Genomic DNA, 23,601 nt, shown 5'->3' on the forward strand with positions numbered 1-23,601 from the left:
AACTGGAGGGCTGATGTTTAGTCAGTGCAATCGCAAAAAATCTCTAAACGTTATGTAATGTCTGGGAATACATTCATGAAAATAATACATTTGTGGGTGGACTGTGAGATGGTTGAAGCATAAAGAAACAATACTTACATAACTTGCATTTCTGTCCAAAAAACCTCCGCTGTTAATCATCTCATGATCATTTTTAATGTGAGTGACATTAGACTTGTGCGTGTTGAGGCTACATGTGTGTGTGTGTGTGTGTGTGTGTGCATGTGTCTGTTTGGTGAAGATTAGAGAGCAGAGTCGGAGGGTCTCAGCTGTCTGAAGATCGGGTCGGGATGTGCTGTTCCAGGACAATCCATTTAAAATATCCATATCCAAGTTCCTGTTGTTACGCTGTGAAATGTGTCATAGATGTCCCTGCTATTTCTTTCCAAAGTGTGACAAAACCTGCCAGTGCCAGTTGGTCTTCTAAATCATTTGTCTTCTTTTGTTCTTAGTGAGAACATCATCCAAGCATCTGGTTTCACTTCCCATGTTGGAGCCCAAACGTCTCATTTTAGATGGTTTAGATAAGTTGTTGGCACATCTGTCTATTTAACAACAAATGCCCACAGACTGTGTATATGCAAATATATAAACATTACCAAAGTGGTAATGATGGGAGGCTAACACATAGGCATCTTCTTTGTGACACATTAAGGTGGAAGGTGGAGAAATTGTGTGAGAAACATTGCACGTTTAAATGTATTTCAATTATTTGTTTGCAATTCATAAATTTGACTGGAATTGCAGAAAATCCCAATCACAAAGCACAAAAACATGCACATATATATACCCCCCATAGTGCATTACACAGCATTGTATCCTCCTTATAATGCTCGATTTTGAATCGAACTCCCACACTCGAGTCCCAGCGACACCTCCTCCCTCCACCAGCAGCAGCTGGACTCGCTCCCCTCCCCGTTTCTGCACAAGCGGAGGCGACTCCCTCCTCACCCGATGAGTTTCGGCGCAGAAGAGACGGGGGAAAAAAGCAAGCAGGTTGTTATGGGAGAGGATTAAAACACGTGTGCTTAAGGGTACAAGAACAACGACAGGTAGGAAGTGAGTTTTTGCGCTTTTAACTTAATGGTCAGCAGTTAATCGTTTTTGTAGGGAGGGGGGGTACGATGGTTCTCATCAGCTGCATGTTCTCTAATCGGAAGTGAGTATGACAATGACAAACGATGACATCAAAGTAGATTTGTTTAATCCGACGCTTTGCTCATTGGGAACAAGGCAACTAAAGCCAGGGCATCATTATGCGAGCCCGATCGTTTACTGGGTTTTCAAGGATTACAGATAACTGAGTTGATTTATTGCGATATATTATTAAGAACCATTTAGGAGCGTTTCCTCCACCGCCTTCATTTTTAAGTTGTCGGATTGCATCGCTGGAGGACGTCTCGCTTTACCGGCAGGTGTTTTCTGTTACATTATAACTTTTGCTTGGGATGTGATTCATAGCTTCCGGATCTGATTCTATTTCGAGCTTTATTGTGTTAAGTTTGAGATTGATGCTTTTGAGGCTCACAGCTGGAAAACAAAAAGACCAAAACACGGGCGCTGTCCCCGGTGCTGAAAGCCGACCGCCCATTTGTCTCTTATTAAGAAGAAGGATGCGTGTAAGGAAATGAAACCAGAAGACTTTCTTCCTCTTTAAAACATTTGAGCAGGGTCAGGCAGCCTTCATTCAAGGACACAGGGCGGATGCACGCAAGCACGCAAATCAATTTTCTTTTCTTAGTTTATCCCGTTGGCAATAAAGCCGTACAACCATGCGTCTGCTAGATTCCTGATGTTATCAGCCACTTTAGCGTTTCCATTTTTCCCCACTAAAATTGTTTTTATCTCGTGATTTTAAAAAAGGAAACAAGATAGGGGCGTGTGGAAAATAATGGTATTAATTCTGTTTCTGATGTGTTTGTGCATAGCGCTGTAGTTCTGCTATTTTTCATGGAATTAAGAGCATTAAAAAGGAGGCACCAGAGTTGACTGTCTTAAAAACCTTTTTCCAGGGATCTAATCCAGGCCCCTGAAAGACACGAGCCCACCAGCTCCATGCCCTGCCTCTCGTCATTACCGAGGTGAGATGATACTCCTCCCAAAGGAGAAAGCTCTGACGGGCACTGATAACAGATTGGGTTTGCTTTGGTAACCCGGGACTCACCAGGGAATCTCCTTCTTTTTCATGACATCTTCACCAAGTCAAAAGAGTGTGTGTCCTGTGAGCGTGCCACATCCTTACTGAAATCTCCTGACCCGGCACAACATATCCCCAACCCCCGGACCTGCCACGTTGCACTGCTTGGCTGGTCGGCAGCTCCCCTCGCTGTGGGCCAGGATGAATGATGTTCTGGAGGCCATCTCCCCGGCGACCAGCCTCAGCGGTCCAGCTACCTGCGTCTCCAAAGTAGAGCTGCGCGTGTCTTGCAAAGCCCTGCTGGACCGAGACACGCTGAACAAGTCAGACCCATGTGTCATTCTCATGGTGCAGACCAACGGACAGTGGACAGAGGTGAGCACCCCCCCCCCCAAATATTTTTTTATACTTAAATGTGACAAATACATAGTATTTATAGTAACGCTGCTCAACCACAGTATGAGGCAGGTGATGTGTAGCGTATGAATTTGAATGCACAATATTTTATTCGTTAATGTGTAAAGAATTCTACCAATTCCAAGAATTATCTCAGCAACTTGTTTTCTTAAGGGTCACACACACTTGTAGCACAGAAACACTGAGAGGGGACAGTTGGCCTTCTCTCTGTTCTCCCACAAATGTGGGAAAGCTCAGGTATGAAGATGAAGTGAATGTGGCGATGTGTGAAATGTTATATATCAAATACATTCTTAAATCCCATTCCGGTTACACCTAAAACTTGTGTTGTTGCACAAGCTTGAGCAGGAAGATTAATCTGTTAATAGTTTGCTGAATGTGTGCAGCTTTGTCATTCTTTCGAAAAAGATCACGGGCAGATTTTAAATAGACGTGAACACTGTGTCTCCATATATCACTATGTCACCGCAGAGTGCTCAGTATGATTTTTATGAACTCCACTGCTCCATGTGTGCACAGTGGGTTGTTAATAAGCAGTCCGATGAGGTGTGTTGGAGCTGAAAATGTTTTTTTTCTTGGATTGGACCCAGGCTGATTTGGAGCGTTGGCGGCCGGTCTCTCATTTCCTAGTTAATTAAGTACTTTAGTTCATTAGGGAAAGCCAAAGCACATGTCTCCAATAAGTAGAGGATGTGTTAAAACACGACAGAGGATATCTAATTACACAGATTTTCTTTCCCCTTCCGCTATCCTTGTCCAACAAAAAACTACCTCTGATTCCTGCTACACAGGAGCAGTTTTGGATGTATGAATGTAGAACCTCAAAATATTATTATGATGAAAAATACTTGGCTGGCAGTGTTAAGCACGCAGTTATGGATTATTTCTTGGTTGTATTTTGATTGGAAGCTGTTACATGGACTGACCTCGGTTCAGTGTAGCATGTACAATTGGCTATTTTTAGCTCCACTTACTGAAGCAAATTCATATGTTATTAAGTAACGATGACGCATGTTCACACAGTGCAGTATTACAATTACACAATTGAAGAAGAGCTATCTATCCATCCATCTATCTATCTATCGTGTGCAGAAGTTGTCTATCCTGTGCTGTTAAATCCCTGTACTGGGAGGCACTAAACTGTTTAGATACGTCAACACTGAGTAAGAAGCTGATCCCACACATACCGCCGCCACCCTCTTTCTCTTTTCTGAGCTCACTATTTGTGACACAAACCTGCTGCCTGTCAAATATTTATTTAAATATTACCTTATTTCACCACCTGTTCACGTCAAAGGAGAAGCTCAGAGGCAGGGTGGAGAGGACTTGAGGTTTTCTCCCACAGCTGAAAGATTGGACTCTACGAGCTCTGCTGATAGTGAATTCATTCAAAACCAGATCTTTCCGTCGATATCTGACCTCAAATACGGGTGCATGTTTTTATTTAGCAACAGAGATAACACCTCGACATACCTGGAAGAACTGATCAGGAAAAACTCCTTCTTTTCTATGTCAAGGAGCTCTCTATAATTCTGGCCCCACTCCAACAACAAACAGGCGTCACAGACTTGGGCACCATCTATCCTTCTTTGCTCTGAGAAGCTTTCATCAACAGACAGATTCTTTCCAAATCTGTCGATCCAGATGGCACAGAGAGAGGAGGAGATGGCAAGAGAGGACACTAAAGAAAGATTATGATGAATGAGGCTGAGGAAGCCACGGTCGAGCTGGATGTTCTTACTCTTCTTTTCATGTTGTCCATGAGTGAGAAGAAGACAGTAGAGCTATCCCTGCTGCAAGCCACCCGTCGCATTGGTAATTGTGGGATATATTTGGTAAAGCTCGAGTGAGGTGGAGGTAGACTGGAGAAATAGTCAGTCCATAAAACAGAGACAGGGACAAAAGTCTGATTGTTTTCAACCCAGTGCTGTTTATTCTTCAGTCTGAGTAAGTAAAAATCGGACTAAACAAACCCTCTCTTTCAAGCAAACAAACAAGAACGTTTACCAGCCTATAGATCATCTCATAATTTGGGGATTTGTTCTGTGTAGGAGAATGGGGACTAATTAGGTTTTAAAATGTGATCGCATACACATTACAAAAAGGATAAAACCTCTATAAATGATACAGAGTGAGATGCTTCCGTATATGTGGAAGGAGTTTTCCCAGCACGGTTTCGGTCCACTTATTCCATTAGAATGAGGGGTCACTGCGGATCAATACAAGAGGCATTACTTTTATTCTATAATGAAATATTTCCACCGTGATGGGAGGGGTCTCTTTCGGGATGATGAAGTCACATCTCAAAGTGAGCGAGTGGTTTGATGGATATAACTTCTACATAGAACAGGCTTCATAGCTTTCCCTGCCTTCAACACAAACTGAAAACTGAATACCTTTGTGAGACATCAGAACGTCAAATGTCTTTAGCAGGAATACTGTTGGTCCCAGATAGAGTCTATGGTGAGAAGTGCTGATGCTTCACTAAAGGCCCGTGGTGAAACAACCCCTTATGTGCTGGAAATTAACTTATTTGGCGACCACTTTGAAGATAGTGTGAAAGCCGGCCGTCACAGAGGTGGGGAGATTCCAAAATCATCTTACAATAGATATAATATAATATACTGGCACTCATTTTCTCTCCTGGAAGTGCTGCACTTGTTTTGCTTGTTAAAAAAGCAGAGAAAAGGGGCAAAAAATGAAGAAAAAAAACGCTTAAGAAAGAGAAAATGAAACCAAACTTACGGTTTTATCTTTCTGAAAAATCACCACCCTAAAGCTAGAAGACAAGAGCAATGTCAACACTTTCCAATGCCATCAGAAAGTCTGGGATTGTAGCCAACTGTGTGACTATCTTTAGGATGACTACAAAGATATCTCATGATGAAATGTCAATCAGCTCCAGATTATACCTTTTAATCGGTCTGTTCTCCAAAAACAGGCACTTAACAACTAAACTAAAGTATATCATGAATGGTCTAAGTGTGAAGATTTTGGCTGCATGTTTGTCAGTATTGAATGACTTATATATCAATGATGATTTGTCCTTTGACAAATTGGGTGGCTCAGACAGGGCTAAATCCTCCGTCACGAGCAGATGGGGCTTCGGAGAGCTCCGCCATTCCTTGTCAGGCATTGACAAACACAGACTTTTTCTGTGTGCTGAGTATAGATCCTTTACCCAAAAGTAACAACATCTGCCCTACATCTGCTGCTTTTCCCAAAAATAAGCAGGAAGACAGCAGAAGTTATGTTTTCCACTCCTTTTTTTGTAAGATCTCTTAAAATGCTATCACTCTGTACGTTTACTTTTTATTTAATCACACGTGCAGTGAATTAAAATCAGAAATTACAATGGTAAAGATTCTAAATGAAAGTGTGTCTTCTGTCTCAGCTGGACAGGACAGAAGTGATCAAGAGCAACTTGCATCCAGTCTTTGCCAAGGTTTTCTCATGGGACTACTACTTTGAGGAGGTTCAGAAGCTGCGATTTGAAGTCTATGACATCCATGGCACTCACAGCATTGGGACCCGCGATGACGACTTTCTGGGCGGGGTGGAGTGCACTCTTGGCCAGGTAGGCCGATTTCACTAATCTGTTTTTCCAATCCATGTATTCCAGTTATATTGATAATATATTATTTTAATCTGTCTACAGTAGAAAAAATCCAAGTGTATGAGAAATAGTAGTTCATTTTCCTGAGGCTGGTGGTGATGACTCTGCTATTTTCTACTCTAAAATGTTTCAACCTTTTTCTTTGCAGATTGTGGCCCAGAAGAGGATGGTGAAGCCTTTGTTGCTTAAGTATGGGAAGTACGCCGGCAAATCCACCATCACTGTAGGTTTCTTACCTTGTGCTTGTGACCTTGCTGGTTTGTTTAATGTCATTGCTGAATATTAAGAAAGGGGAATTTAGTAGCCAAATGCCATTGAAAGACGAAATAAATCACAAAAGGCAAATTGACAGGTCAAATAGATTTCTGCATTCATTTACATTTTTTACAGTCTCACATCTGTTCACTCTGAGGCACCATAATGAAACACTTGTGGATCACTTTATTAGCCTGATTTATACACTATTTTTTATTTAAAATAACATCTTAGAATGAATGGCTTCATTTTGCTGCTGTTGTTTTTGTTATTGGAGTAGCTGTTCATAGAATCCATCACCTCCGAGTCCGTTTTTATATATGGAAGTGTCCATTATTGATGACATTGATGCCCTCCAATCCTGCCAATGCACACAGGGAGGAACAAAGGAAATGATCCATCCGTATAAAAAATCGAATGTGTTAGACGTGGAAAGAAAAGCTTTTTGTTCATTCGCCACAATGTTACAGTTAACAAGCCAGAGATGGAAGCATATGAAAAAAAGCCAAGCCAGATTGTGCATCAGTCTCCCACTCTACCTTGTTTGAGAAAACACGAGAGAGAGACCGGATGTGGACACGATTAGAGCAACTGCAGTACTTTCATGCAGCGCTATTACAGATTGTATTGGATGCCTGTGCTGAGGGAAGTTAAAGACATACCAATCCTTGTTACATTTTTGTCTTTAATCCAACTAGCTTGTATTTCAAACCAACAAACCCATTACGTTTTCCGGACAACTTTTTTTTAATCATTTAAAATTATTACAATTATTTTCCATAACTTCTTCTGCTCTCACACTGTCAATATTTATATATTTCTATCATGATTTGTTTCATACCAATAGCCCATATTTGACGGCAAAAGAACAGAACTATTTGGCCCGCTCCCTTTATAAAGGTGTTTCCCTGGACTTGGTACCTACAAATGTCAAGTTTCCTACTTTGCCAATGATTACTTTCAAGGCGTCTCAAGCCACGGCAGCTGCACTTCTGTCAATTTAATGTAGCATTTGCTGTCAAAAAGAAGAAAGGAGAGAGCAAGCTTCTGTTCTCTTCAAATGGGCCGGAGGGATCTGCATAGTCTAGCATAATCTACACACATAATTATATACAAAGCAGACACTTAGAAATGGTAGAGTGCTGTTATAAGCCTTTACTGTTGCACTGTAGTGTATGGGTTGACTTTTATGTTCATGCTGAGACTATAAGCTATTACAGCCGGGGGCCATTAGCATGTCCAGCACTTTGAATTAAGTAAAAGCCTCTTCACACTATCAACTGCTCACCACACTGCAACCCCTTCTAAAGTAAAAGTTACTAATTGCAAAGGTCTCTAAAAACTCACCACAAACTCTCTCTCTTAACAAAGCAGTTTACAAAATAACAAATAACTACAGCTATATTAATATTCTACATGATAATAATCTCACCCTGTTACCAAATGTGGAGTGGAGGTTCTAGCTTTGGAGTTTTAAGAAACATAGATCAAGCTGGTGTTATTTGTTGCTAAGAATAAACCCCTCAAGCACAACATTTTGATGAAAAATTGAATTTCCTTTCAGGTGCATGCTGAGGAAATTTCTGGCAACAACGGTTATGTGGAGCTCTCCTTCTGTGCCAAGAAGCTTGATGACAAGGTGGGCAGAGCACATGGTTTTGACGATATTACCAACACAGTTCATATTTTATTAATTATGCTGCTGTAGTGCAACCTCAGAAAGTAGCCAAAGCGAGATAATACTGAAATACTGACAAGATAATCACATATTTGTGGAGGGATAAAGCTTCAACATGTGCAGGTAGGGTGGTCATTTGTCAACATACAAGTGATGAGCGTATCTTACATGAGGGCTCGTGATATCGCTTGTGACATATTAGTTATTTGTTGAATTCGTACGGCTTTACTTTGAGCCTGATTGTCACTAAACTTAACCGCTTCTGCTCTCACACTGTCAAACTTTATTGAACAAATATTGCAATTTGAAGACCCAGCGGGAGCTTACATCCAATTACAACTCACTCACAAGTCACTACTTCCTTTTGGGAGCGGACCCTAGGATGCCACACGCCCTGTCTGCCATTGTGATTTTCAGCAGCGTGTACATTTATATTTGCGAATGCATTTGGCAGTTTCCTGCTACTCGGACAGGGAAATTGAAACTGACTCTGAAAAATGCATCTTCCCCTGCATGTGTCATTTACTTCATATATTCATGGTTCTACTGAACGTATTGAATTTCTGCCTGGAAAATCCACCCCCTTGCTTTGTTTAACCTGATTTCAGCTGTGGGCGCATCACTGTGGAGCAGTGCTGTGTAATCATGTACCACAGAGACACAAAAGTGTTCATGTTTTTACTCAGAACAAACATTCCAGCTGCTTATTTGGAGCAGAGTTTGGTCCTGGATGCTGATTGAACTCTGATCGAACCCCCTGAATTTGAGACGAAGGATCCAGAAGTGCAAAAATCGGTTTTAGAATGCATCCCTGCACAACTCTGTGACATTAGATGGTAGCTTTAACTGGTTAATTCATGTAAACTAATACATTTAACCAAAGGTAAACTCAGGTAACCTGTTTAACATTGTTATGATCAAATTCCCAGTACTTGATTTCATAGCAATCAAGTGTAAAACATACAATTTCTCATAATAAATGAGATAAATAAATAATAATAAAGCAAATCAGCTGCCACTAATCTGGCAGGTTGATGTTGGGCAAAACAATTTATTTAACAGATGATGAGTAAAGCTGCAAACTGTTTCTATTTAGCTGCTTGTTCTCTGTATCATCTCAAACTGCTGTAGATATTGAAGGAACATATTACAGATGGAGATGAACAGGAGGATTAATGATGAGATATCATAACTGGCCGAGGATTACATTTTGACATCTGCGTCCGCGCGACCCCTGGCTAGCGGTTGTCATGACAACAGAGAGAGGATGGGGTCTTTTTGCTCATCTCCCCTCGGGGAGAATGTATCTTGCTAATTTGGCGGGAAATGCAGCCTTAATGGTCTCAATTGGCGCAGACAAAGCAGCCTCACCATGCCACCTCCTTTCCAGTCCCCCCAGTCTCACACACGTACACAAAAACACAGTAATCATTGGTTTTGCTCCTTGACGAATCAATTGACCTAAATAATCAGTGTTGCTCTGCTCTCAGAAGCCTGTGCCTGAAACTCAAAAGATGATTCAAGGCGAACCCAAATAACCATAAAGGATGCTAATTCTTACCCCACGTTTGCAACTTATCACATTATCCATCACTTATCAGTATGGACACAGCCAGCGCACAGTTAACTCAAATGCAAGACGGTGATAATTGATGTTGCCTATCTCAGATGCCTTTTGAACATCGGAAGCAATTCTGTGCAAAAGAACGTTTAAATTCTCAGTTAGGGAGTTTCAAATATTTGTTGAAGAAACCATTATTGATTTTTCAGAACTGCAATAAAGGCTGCAAGGAAAGAGCTAGCAGGTCATTAAAAGCTATTGGCTTAGAAAAAGGTCAGTGATTGAGGGAAATAAAAGAATTTCCAGAGAATGCCGCAAGCTAAAAGCTTGTATTGTAAAATATTCTCAAACTTCTCTCTGTACAAAAGGTTATAAGATTATTTTCTACAAAATCTTGATGGTCTGCTGTAAATGTTATGTCTGCATCTTTCTGACCTTCAATCATAAAAGCAATTTCCTTTGCAAACAAAAATAATCAAAATCAGTGGCAACAGCCATTTGTATAATTTACAGTTTTCTCTGATACAAACAATTTAAAAAAAAAACGTTGATTTTTTAGATTATGCTTTTCTCGTATTTGGTTTGTTTAAAAGTTAAACAAGACGTAACAGCTGACACATCATTTTCAATACTGTAAATTAAATTAAGCCAAATCTCGATGATAAATGTGAGGTTGTATGTGTGATTTGTTATCATTAAATATCATCATGTCAGTCCTGCTGACTTTTCCTTATTGATTAAATCCAATTTTGAGGATACAAGTAATAGTTATTACTCTATCTAATCTTTTCTATTGATGAATTGTTTTAGGATCCTGTATTGATACTAAGAGTCAGTACTTTTGATATTATGTTTCCTCTGCAGGATCTCTTCAGCAAGTCAGACCCATTTTTGGAAATATACCGAATCAATGACGATGAAACCGAACAGCTTGTGCACAGAACAGAAGTAAATTCATTATATATACACTCTTTGGTTTATGCAATAGCTATTTTCTGCAATGTTGCTTCATATCTAATGTGTTCCTACTCTAACAGGTGATTAAAAACAACCTGAATCCTGTGTGGGAGCCCTTTAAAGTGTCTCTCATATCTCTGTGCAGCTGTGATGAGGAGCGCAAGCTCAAGGTAAAGAAGCTTCAGCACACGTCAGCAAAACTCAGGCTCGATGTGACCAGGATCTAACAGTGACAGAGATGAAGTAGATATTAAACATGATTGAATGATTGAAATGATGATTGAATACGGTAGTATATATGGTGGACAGATAGTAAAGGGTGTTGTCCCTGTGTGCCACAGTGCCTCGTGTGGGATTATGACTCCAGGGGCAAACATGACTTCATCGGCGAGTTCTACGCCACATTCCGGGAAATGCAGAAAATTTCCAGTGGAAATAAGGTCAGTGAATGGAGAGAAAGAGCAGAGCGAAGAAAGAGACAGCCGTGTAACAGTTTTGTTCCATTTCCAGGAACCCTGACCCTGTGCCTCTCGTTTTACTCTCCTGAAATCCATCCCAGATGAAACAAATATCATGTTGCTTGAGACATATCGCCAATGTTCACACTGCCGCGTTCCGATGCTTCTTTTTGTTTGTCTTCCACCTTATTTGTTCAAGGTTACGTGGGATTGCATCAATCCCAAGTACAAACAAAAGAAGAGGAACTATAAAAACTCCGGAGTTGTCATCCTCAGTGACCTCAAGGTAAGAATCAGTTGAACCATTTTGTGTTTTCTCCTTTTATTTTACATTATGAAATAGGAACAAAACATGTCCCAGTTTGGTCGTAGAAAATAGTTCCCTACAATTTGTAGACCATTATGAATGCATTGTGGTAATAGATAATGTTACGCACGTATGCTCATTAAATCTCATTTGGTTTCTCGCTCTATTGAGCTAAATGAGAAATTTCACGGAAAAGAGGACCTTTTTTAGTTCCTGCATTTTTAAAGAAATATAGCACTTGTTTATGCTTTACTCTGAACAGATTTGTTGAGTTAATTCTGTTTTAATGACCATATGCTTCTGGGGGTTTGGCTTAAATAAATATTATGTTTTATTTTCCAGCTCCACAGAGTGTACTCCTTCTTAGATTACATCATGGGTGGATGCCAGATTCACTTCACGGTAAATTGAGCAGTCTGTGTTTAGTGACTCTTCACTGTCACTGGTGTATGCATTACTTATACAGCCAGATTACTTGTTTGTCTAAGATCAAATTGCTTGTAGACAAACAGCAACTTTGGTTGTCTTGTAGAATACATTATGCAGCAAATGTTGCATTTTCAGATAGTGACACAGCAATTAAAATAATTTCATGCATAAAACATACTGATTTTGTCCGTTAGCTAGTTTTCCTTTTGGCAACTTTGTGCAGCTTTCACTCTTGCCTTATGGTCTAACCTTTGTTGTGCTACATCTCGACGGATAACTGAAGCGAGGCTATGGTAGATGCAGCTCCCACTTGTTGAAATAGTTGTCTTCTTTGTACTGGAGCTGGAGCTGTTTCCATTTATGTGGGTGTAAAAAGCAAAAGTTATTACCTCTGATCAGATAATTTATGCTCCCATTATGCATTTTTCAGGCTTGCTCATGCAGAATTATTCACAATATTATGGCCAAATGAAAATGTTAAGCAGCAAAATAAAAACTTAACCTACAGTGTCATACTTTTCATGCTTTACATTTCTTTCTACCAGGTTGCGATTGACTTCACAGCCTCCAATGGGGACCCAAGGAACAGCTGCTCTTTGCACTACATCAACCCTTACCAACCCAACGAGTACCTGAAGGCGTTGATAGCAGTGGGGGAGATCTGTCAAGACTATGATAGGTTTGTCAGTCTTTTGTTTCTTAGTGAAGGCTCTTTGGGGCCTATAGTGAGTATCAGTGTCTCCTGCTATAAAAATTGAGATGAATGTCCCTTGCATGCTACTATGATGGGATCCTTCACACTAGAACAAGTCACTCTATCTGAATCACAGCAAAAGGATTGTAATGGAAATGGTGTGCTGGAAAAGAATGGCAGTAAATCTCGCAGGTCGTTACATTTCTGCTCACCAGTTTAGTGATGATGCAGCTGAACTGTTGGCTACTAGATCCTCCATCTCCGATTTATTTCTCTACTGAAATGCATTTTATCGACTGAATAGCCTTTCATTGTCAAAACAGAAGCCGGGTACCTTAAGCACAAATGCAGTCTTGCAGATTGTAATCATCGTGTTCACAGTGACAAATTTATTTCAATCTGTGCTTAACCATGCCAAAGTGATGCTTGAGAAAGTGTAGAGCAGACTAAGTTGCCTTCACTGGCATTACTCAAACATGAGGCTAATCTGGGTCTGGAGCTGGTTCTTGGTGGAGGCAGTCAAAGACGCTGACTTATATGACGCGCCGTTTGTAAAATGTTGCACGTTCTAAAATGTTTGAAAAAGTGACATGTGAATATTGTCCTGCTTTTATTCATATAACGTTAAATGTACGAAAACTGCACAGGATTTTAGAACGTGCAACATTTTACAAACGGCGCCCCATAGACACAATATTCTGGAAACACTTCCATCAAAAAGATAGCGTTTGACCTTTATAGGCAAATTTAATGCAACATAAGTTTTCTTACTGCCTCACTTTTGGCAGAGATTTCCAGACATTTTTTGGAATATTTTTCCAGTCCCTTCTTGCAGAACAGTTTTCAAAACAGCATGATGGCTGTTTGTAAGGACTGTGTCTCCGGTTTTTCATGTACTTCACAGCGTCCAGGCTCACAGTGCTGGCTGCATGTGCTTTCTCCTGCGGATCACTCAATGATACGGTTTTCTCTCAGCATCTGTTGCAGCTACTGTTCTCCGTTCTTAGTTTGCATGGGCTCATTACCCGGAGCTACACAGGGACCCATGCTGAGACAGAGGCTGACACCAGATAGCAAGCACTTTAACACAAAGCAGGAGGCAGCGTGGTGTAGAATCAGATGTAGGTACAGCAGGATGCCTGTTTAATTATAAAATATATTGTAGAGAATAAAATGATACATTAAATGACCAATATAACTAAATACAACTGATTTTGGGTTCAGTCATGAAGTCATGTAATAAAAGTCATGAAAATGACTAAATGCCTGTTGTTAAAATAAAAATGAAACATACAAATGTGAAAAAAGAATAGTTATTGCCTTCAGCCTGACAGGTACTGGCTAATTAATGCAAAGTTATTAAGAATATGATGTGGGTCAGAGAAAGACCCTCTTATCTGTCAAAACTAAGCTAGATGAGGATTAACACCCTTACCCCAGATTTATGCAGATCCTCCTATTGAATATTAGGGGAGCACTGCATGTCTAATTTTAGCATTGAAGACACTGAAAATCTGCTAGAAAATCAGCCGCTCATTTTTATGTTTTTATAATTTTCTTTATTACTAAACACACAAGAGCATCATACATGGAAACATGTCTCTGGGTGAACAGTGACAACGAGTGTAGGCAGCCATTCCCTCTGAAGTTGCAATTGTTATTGAGGTGTAAAACTGCGTGGGCAAGCACACCTTTTAGCCTCTAGTGAACATAGGTGATGTGGGATTTTAGAGTCCGTGCAGAGGAGGGCATTATGGAGCTCGAGTGACGAGCCTTTGTCTGTGTGGGCAGAGGCTCGTTTACCTTGCTGAGAGGGCTATTATACCAGGCACATCTCCACATTGCATTTTACGCGTGCTGACAAAGAAAACAAGGACCGCCATGAATTTAACAGCAAAATTCATACAGTGAAAATGTCTTGTCAGTCTTCTCTGCCTGGGTACTGCTTAGTGGCTCTAAAACTGGAGAGATGATGAGACAATCATTGATGATGAGACAATCAAAATTGCACTTAGAAATCAATTCAGTGAGGCTCCAAGGGCAAATTATAAAAGTATGGAAACAGTGTAGAGGTAATGAATACATCTCACAATAAAATTGTCCTAGCATGAATCAGTCCTTCCCCTCGCTCTACATTGCTAAAACCAATATTACAGACATTTGTTTTTATCATGCATACAAGATACACCTGTGCATTTGAAAGTTGACAATAGTGGCAGTAAGGCCTTAATTCAGTATATGGAGAATGGGTCAAAAAGTGAATTGAAAACATGTAAATGTTAAGGGTGAGTGTAGAGGTGAGTGGGCTTTATTATCGGTTGCAGAACTTGTACGACACGGAAATGCCACAGCTGCTATTAAAGTAGCTAAAATTTCCAAATGGAAGTTGCTTCTGTCAAGAGTTCACTCTTCGAGTGTTATACGAGTCCAAAGTCATCACTTCAGAAGCCTCAAAGCCATATTAGCTCTGTGAAGGGACAAATAAGTTTCTAATGAGCATGTGTCAACAAAACTAATAAATCAACAGTTATTAACAGTGAACATTTGACTGTGTAGCCTTTAATACTACCGCACTATCTCCAGAGAAAATAAAACACGTCAAGTCTGTTGAGCCTGAGATTTGTGTTTCACTGGGCTGGAGATTTGGGGTTGTTTTGCCAGCGACATACTATATATATACACACGGTTTATCTATATATACACAGAATATAGTATAGTATATGGAGGCTGTGGTATGTACAGTATATACACTGAACTTCTTGTAATTCTCTTTTTACTGGAATTACACAATGTGGTTCTTTTAGAAGAAAGTGGTGCACATGCCATGGACAATACTTTCTAAAAGCACTAGAAAGACGCGGGAATTATATATTTTTTTGTCATGTCGTATTCTATCAAAAACATAAGCACAAACCTTATTTCAGGCAGAAAAAAGTGGTTGAATTTAAAGCCTGGTGAATTGAGGGGTGTGAAACACCATCCAGCATAGCAGAGCCTCTTAAATTAGTATTTGCCCATTTACTTTGTACAATGAGAGGAAAGACTTTGGAAAGCTTTTTGAACAGGTGTAAGCGCTGGCTCCAGTGACTGTTTGACAGATGTCCAATTTTAATTCAAGTTTTTAGCATTTATGAAATGCCAACAAGCACGAGGTTTGCCTTTTTGAAACGTGAACATAGATAAGCCATCAATACAATTTAGAACACGGTCAAAGGCTGTTCCATGATTGAACTGCAGTAATGGCTGGTTAATTTGCTTATCTTTACAGTGACAAAAGGTTTTCAGCTCTGGGGTTTGGTGCCAGAATCCCTCCAAATTATGAGGTGAGTATCTGCACATCTGTGCCCTCCTTGTTTTCCATTGATAAGGGGAAGCCTCCCCTTTAATCTATTCTGTTTCATGACACTGCTCTTTCCTTCAAATTAACATCATTATGCATGCTTTGCATATTTCTTCCACCACCCTGGGAGTTCTCATTAAGCATTGAATTTTCCTGACCTGTTTTATGACACAATTTGTCATTCTGTCAAAATTTCCCATTTAGAACTACTATATTTTATTTGTATTCATAAGCCCCATGTTTTAATATATCAACTTGTCTTGAAAAGAATGACATGGTCTAGAGCAGAGGTCTTTAACGGGGGGGGGGGGGGTCAGGGGGTTCATGGAGGTACTGCAGGGGGGGGGGGTCGTAACATTTTTGGTTGATTTTTTACCCACAAATTGAAATGTCTTCAGAATCAGATTGGTATTTTGTGTCTTTAAATACGCATTAACATGAATCCAACATATTGTAGCGAACGGATAAATTGATGGAGAAGACGTTATCTTTCAGTCCGAAATGCACACATTCAGCTCCCCACAGGATATCTCTCAAGCTGGGCTCCGGTTCATTCACAGCACCTTTCATGCAAATACTACAGAACAGGCACTAGCCAATCAGATCGCGTTTATGCTCACGTCTAAAGAGCGCGAAGCTCAAAAATAAAAAAAGGCAGACTAAATTCCTTGCTCCATCTCACCATTAGTTTGGGGGACCATGGCCTGAAAAACATTAGAGACCCCTGGTCGAAAGAAATACAAAAAACACATAGCGTTGATGCTCAAATTATGCAAGTATTCATGAGAGCATTTGTTCAAACAGGACTTTGAGAACCAAGTAATTCTGAATAAAGCCCTCGGACAAGAGTGAGTGGGCACACACACACGATCACTATGCTGTTTGATATTTTGTGTCTAGAATGTTTTTGTCTATGTACTGATGTGAAAAACTCATGATCATTTTAGTCATGCAGATTTGTAGCTCAGTAGGTAAAAACAATTAATTCCTGAATTTATCCTGACAGTGACGTGCTCTGCAGGAGTAAAATGTAGGGGAATGCTAATGAAGTATAGACTAATCGTGAACTGCATCATACTCATAGGCTTCACTGGTGTGCAGATTTGATGGAAACTAGCAGTACAGGCTACTTACGGAGCACTCTTCTGTCCTTAATAATGGATTATGCACACTACGTGTGATACGAAAACAATAAAAAAGTCCTAGATGTTTATTTGCCACGGATGCAGGCTCTCTTACACATGACACCGGCTGAAGTTTTCTAACATGAATTTAAATCTAAATTACCAACAAACAAATCCATTAGCAGGCTGCAAACATTTGTAACGGGTGAGGAACGGCCCCAGATGCAATACGACAGACGCTACTTGTAGTTCCAAACAGAGTACTTTATTATCCTCGATGCAAACCAACAGTTTACAGAGCCACTGGGACGTGGTCGGGGACGGATGACAGGGTGAGTTACCGGGGCAGGGACGAGACGGGGTGGGACGAGACGGGGTGGGACGAGACGGGGTGGTCCAAGACAGACAGACAGACAGGCAGGCAGGCAGGCAGGCAGGCAGGCAGGGTCAGCACCGGGGAATCAGTCCATAGGATGGACGGTCTGGCATAAATGCAGAGAACAATCTAGTGGGGTTAAAATACTGAAGGGAGTGAGTAACGTGGACAGGTGAGTGTGATTGGGCTGACGAGGTGACTGTGAGAAGCAGGTTTACAGAATGAACCGATTGGGTGTGGTGAGAGCTGGAAATGGCAGGGAAAGACTAACAGCGCTGGTACAACATTCCAGGAAAGGATATACAGTATATGCTTCTGCAAATCATTTGGTAACCATGGTGATGTGTGTGCATGTGAGTGCAGGGCTTTTTCCCTAAACAACCGCATGTTGGGCTTGTATCCTACTGCTTGTAAGGGGAAAATAATACTGTCTTTGCAAACACTTTGTGACAGCAGAAAACATAAATAAAGACCTAGAAAGCATTGATATTCATAAAAAGCCACCATGTACATAATCCCTGAAATTGTTTATGTGTGAAATCCTGCTGAAAATGTCTTGTCAGTCTTCTCTGCCCTCCTGCCTGGGCTGATGGTACTGCTTGGTGTCTCTACAACTGAAGAGATGAAGAGACAATCAAAAAAACAATATTACACCAAACATATTTGTTTTTATAATTTTTGCATGCATACAAGATACACCTATGCGTTTGAAAGTTGACAATAGTGGCAGTAAGCCCTTATTTCAGTATATGGAGAATGGGTTAAAAAGTGTTAAGGGTTAAGGGTGAGTGTAGAGGTGAGTGGGCTTTATTATCAGTTGCAGAACTTGTACGACACATAAATCTATTCATTTTATTGGAATATGATATGTCTATAATATGTTACCAAGTCTGCATGGTGTTATTATCAACATGTGTGAAAACCTGCTGGGAAGTAAATTCAATTCTGATTATAAAAAGCAACAATGTATGAAATCTTTCCATATGAGGATTCTGCTTCATTGAGACTTGTGGTGTGATTGCTAGTCACATCACCTTTTTCCTGCAGTGGAAAAAGCTTTTTGGGGTTTACTGACCAATACTGACTTTTACACTTGAAAATGTTGTGTTCATTCATTTGCTCATCGTAAGGTCCTTTTGAAAGAAGTGTTGTTCATCAATTATTTATTTGATTAATTGCATACTGTGGTTTTCATATGAAATGTTTTGTTCAATGAAATGCAAAACAACACCCCGTCATTTGAAGTGGCCCATTGCAAAAACCAAATAGTGGTCTGTTTGATTCATTTCTCTAGGACTACTGATATCTTTTTATTAACTGACAAAATGCCGTTTTTTTAATTTAATCACATTAAGGACTAAGTAAGTAGCCAGCTGGAGAGGCATCAGTTGTCACTGATCTGGCAGACAGTTGGTGTTTTTTGTGCGGGATGTATCAAGAGGGGTTATCTCTTGCCAGTTTAACAGCTTTTAGATAAACAAAGTAAATATGACGTTATTTTATTTCTGAAATAATTTGGACTGATTTAGCTTAAATTATGGGAAAACCTGTATTACAATTAACACTCCTTCACAACCAGCTCCTATAGTATGTTTGAGTAGGGAGGCATTCTTTTGTTCTGTTGTGTGTGTGCGTATGTGTTTGTCTTTCTGTCCGTCCACAGTTCATCTTGCATGGTACTGGATTCATAAGCCTAAAGTTTTTTTTGTGGTCCTTTATTACTCTGTGCTTACAAAAATTGTTATTGAATGAAGTCATTCTCGACTTATTCATCTTAACTGTAGGGGTTGCAAGTGCTCAACATGTGGACACATACCAGGCAGAGGCCTGCTCTCTACTGAGAGGAGTTTCCGAGTTCATTTATGCAAATAGTATCCTCTGCTGAACCAGCCATTTATTCACTAATGATATAAATATTCTCTCTTATCCCCGAAATCACAGCACACATTAATTTAGTTTTTTGATAAATGCCTAACTCATCTCCTGGTTGCAATCCGACTCACAGTATCATTTGTCCGTATGACTATTGTAGTTGTCATCAGAAATTATTTTCTAAAAGGAAATCCAAACTTAAAGGTTAATGTTGGATCGCTCACATTCCGTAGTTTCAGTTCTGGTCAGTTTTGATTGCATTGGTTTGGCTGAGCTCTTGTTGTTTCAATCAAATGGCATCACAAAAATCACCATATGTCAACATTACCTGAATAAAAACAAAGTAACTCCATTCTTCTCAATCTACAGGTATCCCATGACTTTGCCATTAATTTCAACCCAGAGGATGATGAATGTGAAGGTGAGGAACGGCTTTGGACATCAGTTCCCCCAAAAAGCGCATCTTCTAGTAATACTACAATATACTATAATACGTCTTCAATTTGACAACACAGTTGCCGTAGTATCAGTATTACTCAGCTGTTCCCACATCCAACAGTAAAGAAGAAAGTCAACTTCTATGTACACATTTCTGTGAGCAATTAGGTGTCCGTGCCTTTCTAGTTTGCTACCCCGTAGTGTTTATGTTTGATTTGGGGATCCAGATATTCAGGCCTCTTTTTTGTAGAATAGAGTGTATCATTTGTCTGTCTGTAGCTTATTCAGTTTACAGTGGTTTGTTGGATGATGTGCTGTAGATATCTATGTTGAGGCTTCCTTCACTTTGCTCTGTTCTCTCTTTTGATCAGAGATCCAAGGAGTGGTTGAGGCATACCAGAACTGTCTTCCCAAGATCCAATTGTACGGCCCAACCAATGTTTCTCCCATCATTAACAGGATAGCAAAGCTAGCAGCAGGCGACGGCAACATTAAAGATGCCTCTGTGAGTGACTCTTTATACTCTATTGGAAATAAATGGCTGTAATACAGGCTTTTCTGTTGTGCATTGCACTGAATTCCCAGTGTGAGTAGCCTCTGGTTCACCTCTCTGTTTATAGCGATGAAGCCCTACGGCTCAACATGGATTGGGGCCCAGTATAGAACAAATTAGTACTTTTTAAAAGTCATAGGGTTATATTGCTGTTGTATTTTTAATACATGATATGATATTATTGACCCTCTTTTGTATTAGAAATGACCTGAATGGAATATAACTTGAGTGGTGAATAGAATAATTGTGGTGCTTATCTCTGCTTGAAAACCCTCTGGGATTGAGAAAACAAGTCTATTTACTCTCTTACATTACTGCATAGAAATTGTGTTCTTAACTTTTACACTCTTGTAATCACATTAACCTTCATGTAATTACTTTACCCTTAATTATTAATTAATTAATTACCCTTAATGTTAGTTCTTATTTTAATTTAACTTATTTAAGTTTTAGTTAACTGAAGTCAGCAATTAGCCTTCCAGGGAACACATTAGAAATACAAAAACCTATTACCTTATTTCTCATTGTCTCATAATATCGTGCTTGGTGGTTTTATGCATTCACACTCTGGAGCTTTCAATTTTAATTTCCTCCGTTTTGATCTTTTCGTGATGCCCTTGTTTTCTTTGTAACATTTTAATAAAGTGACATACGAACCAACCTTTATCTACTCAGTGGAGTGTAAAATGACCAAAAGATAACACAAAAGGCATTTAGACCACAACACACACTGAGGGCTGTTTTTGCTCAAAACCACACTATGCTTTTATGATGGGTGAATGTTAACATGGATTAACACACACTCAAAACTCTTATCTTCTTGCAGCGGTACCACATCCTGCTCATCCTCACGGATGGTGTAGTGACAGACATGGCAGACACGCGGGAGGCTATCGTGCGAGCCTCCTACCAGCCTCTCTCCATAATCATTGTTGGTGTGGGCAATGCAGACTTCACAGACATGCAGATTTTGGATGGAGATGATGGAGTTCTGCGCTCACCAAAGGGTGAACCAGTCCTGAGGGATATTGTGCAGTTTGTGCCCTTCAGAGACTTCAAAACGGTCAGTTTTTCTCTCGTCCTGTCAATCTTCGCTCGCTTACTTTCCGCTTCAACCACACTCCAACCACAGCTGTACTGGTGATGCTCATGGACGTTACATTTTATTTTACATGACGCCCCCCCTCACTTGTTATTCAAAAGTGCATGCGGCAAGCTTTCACTGACTTTGCCAGCGCCACAGATGGACATCAGGGATGGAAAAAGATTTTGAAAAACAATGTATTCTTCTGTAGGAACATTTTAGCAATGCATTATATAGCCTATTTAAATTTAAAATTGAAGCATTTCCCCAAATTTGCATCATAGTAAGTCTATATATATTCCTTCAGGGTATATTTAAGAAAGAAACTGAATTAGAGGGAGGAGGACACAGGTATAAAAATGATGTGAATCAATACCTTATGGTCTTCACAGTCACCAGATCTCACAGCAGTGAAACTACAATGGGAAAGTTGAACTAATGTATTGCACAATGCTGTATCACCACCGTCACCAAAACACATACAGGAATACATGTCAGTCATCTCTCTGGTAAAGTTGCAGACTCAATTACTCCCTTCTGTGATGTTTTTTCCGCTGAAATGATGTTGTGAAATATGCTGTAAAACTGAATTGTATCAAACGTGTTTGAACAATTACATAATTAACTCTAAAACACTGCAATGCAAACACTGCTTGGTTTATCTTTTGGAATAGAAATAACTTAACATATTTCCTGGAAAATGATCTGTATCTCAGATTAAACCAATATCTGACAGTGGTCTTGACAACTCAAGCTACTCTTTGTGTGTGTTGCAGGCTTCACCTGCAGCCCTGGCCAAATGTGTTCTGGCGGAGGTGCCCAAGCAAGTAGTGGAGTACTACAGCCATAAGGCCATCTCCCCTATGTGTCCTTTGAGGGATTTACTGACCCCCATCCTCAGCCCGGTCGCCACCTCCCCTACTGAATAACCGTCCTTCCTGCTTTTGGACCGAGCCTGGACCACAGCGGCAGTCCAGCAAACTGAGGGGGAGAAAAGACGCATGCCTTGCGATATTGGGGATGGACTGGAGAAGAAGAACCTTTCTAAATGTGTTGTTACTCCTTTATCTCATTTTTCACACCTATCAAAGTGTTTACATGCGACAGTACATACAGGCTGTGCAAACCGTGACCATCCACCTCATGGTTTTCAGCATCATGAGGCTTGTGTTGTTTTTACCCCATCATTTTTTTTGCATGCAGGCCAATCCCTCCGCGCTGATCCATCCATCGGATGAAGGTTTATTATTTTTTCCTGACCTTAAAATTCAACAGCTGTGTCTTTCATGTTGCCGTTTTACTAAAGTCATATCTTCAGATTATTTTGAAGATGTGCTGTATGCCAAAATCCAATTCCTTATCTGAAAAATACAGACTATATTCCTCATTGAATTACAAGAAGAATATATATTATTGGCAATGCTGCATTCAGAATTTTCATTACATTGACTTTCACTTACACACCTTAGTCTCTCCATCTGCTCAATTGACCTTACTTTGGATTATAATGAGGCAATATTTTCAGACACACACTATAAGCAAACCATGTATTGACATTGAACAGTTAGCAGGTGCAGATCGCCAGGTTGGTGTATTCTATGTTAATAATTACCAAACTACCAGGTAGTTAGGCATTCTTCAAAATATTGAGTCTTTATTTACTTCTGATGTTTCACCGCTTTAGAAGTGTTCATGTTGTACATCTTTGAAACTACAAGACATCACTTCTGCAATATGATATATTTGCTATAGCTTGAGCTCTTTATGCTTCTTTCAGTTACAGCAGGGAGTTAACATTAAATGCAGTCAGGTCATCAGCTGGTTATTTAAAGCAGGATATGTGTTTTGGTTTCGGCACAATCTGAAGTTATCTCCGGACAAAGCTCAAATAATATTTTGCGCCTAGAAAAGATGAACAACATCAACCCATTTTTGGTCTTTTGTCAGGTGGCTATGGTATGAACTGTGAAAATCTAAATTGTTTGTTATTGTTGTCATCCCTGAGCCAGCCGACACAGGTAGCATTCTTTACGTTTCTGCAGTGTGTTTCATCATTCCTTCCCTTCAGCTGCTTTTTATATGCAATACAATTCTTCTCAGTGTTTCATAAAGGATTTATGGCCACATTTTAAAACCAATGACAACACTAAGTGATCAATGACTCCTATAAAACATTTTATTATCAGAATATTACAAAAATGAAAAATCAGCGGTGAAGATGTTCCCAGCATATCATTAGAGTCAAGGGCTTTGTGCTTTATCATCA

The 23,601-nt window shown here is 40.0% G+C and overlaps 2 protein-coding genes across 6 annotated transcripts in view; both read left to right on the forward strand.

Annotated features, from left to right (window-relative positions):
• rpl13 (ribosomal protein L13) overlaps positions 1 to 23,601 on the forward strand; it is a 321,135-nt gene that overhangs the window by 6,271 nt on the left and 291,263 nt on the right. The gene's annotated exons all lie outside the window — the stretch shown is intronic.
• On the forward strand, positions 918 to 23,045 carry cpne7 (copine VII). 4 transcript variants are annotated; one of them, XM_037449824.2, is made up of 17 exons: positions 918 to 1,098; positions 2,052 to 2,120; positions 2,242 to 2,551; positions 5,988 to 6,170; positions 6,358 to 6,432; positions 8,029 to 8,103; positions 10,568 to 10,651; positions 10,741 to 10,830; positions 11,002 to 11,100; positions 11,318 to 11,404; positions 11,768 to 11,827; positions 12,400 to 12,533; positions 15,817 to 15,871; positions 19,630 to 19,681; positions 20,070 to 20,203; positions 21,078 to 21,314; positions 22,112 to 23,045. In XM_037449824.2, exons 3-17 carry the CDS (start codon positions 2,378 to 2,380, stop codon positions 22,262 to 22,264), a joined length of 1,692 nt encoding a protein of 563 aa, XP_037305721.2. In that variant the 5' UTR covers positions 918 to 1,098; positions 2,052 to 2,120; positions 2,242 to 2,377; the 3' UTR covers positions 22,265 to 23,045. The 4 variants fall into 4 exon arrangements, with proteins under 4 accessions (XP_037305721.2, XP_037305740.2, XP_037305713.2 ...); XM_037449816.2 differs by having other exon boundaries at positions 921 to 1,091; XM_037449833.2 differs by lacking the exon at positions 918 to 1,098 and adding an exon at positions 1,105 to 1,198.

Source organism: Pungitius pungitius, chromosome 4, assembly GCF_949316345.1.
Source record: "Pungitius pungitius chromosome 4, fPunPun2.1, whole genome shotgun sequence".
NCBI lineage: Eukaryota > Metazoa > Chordata > Actinopteri > Perciformes > Gasterosteidae > Pungitius > Pungitius pungitius.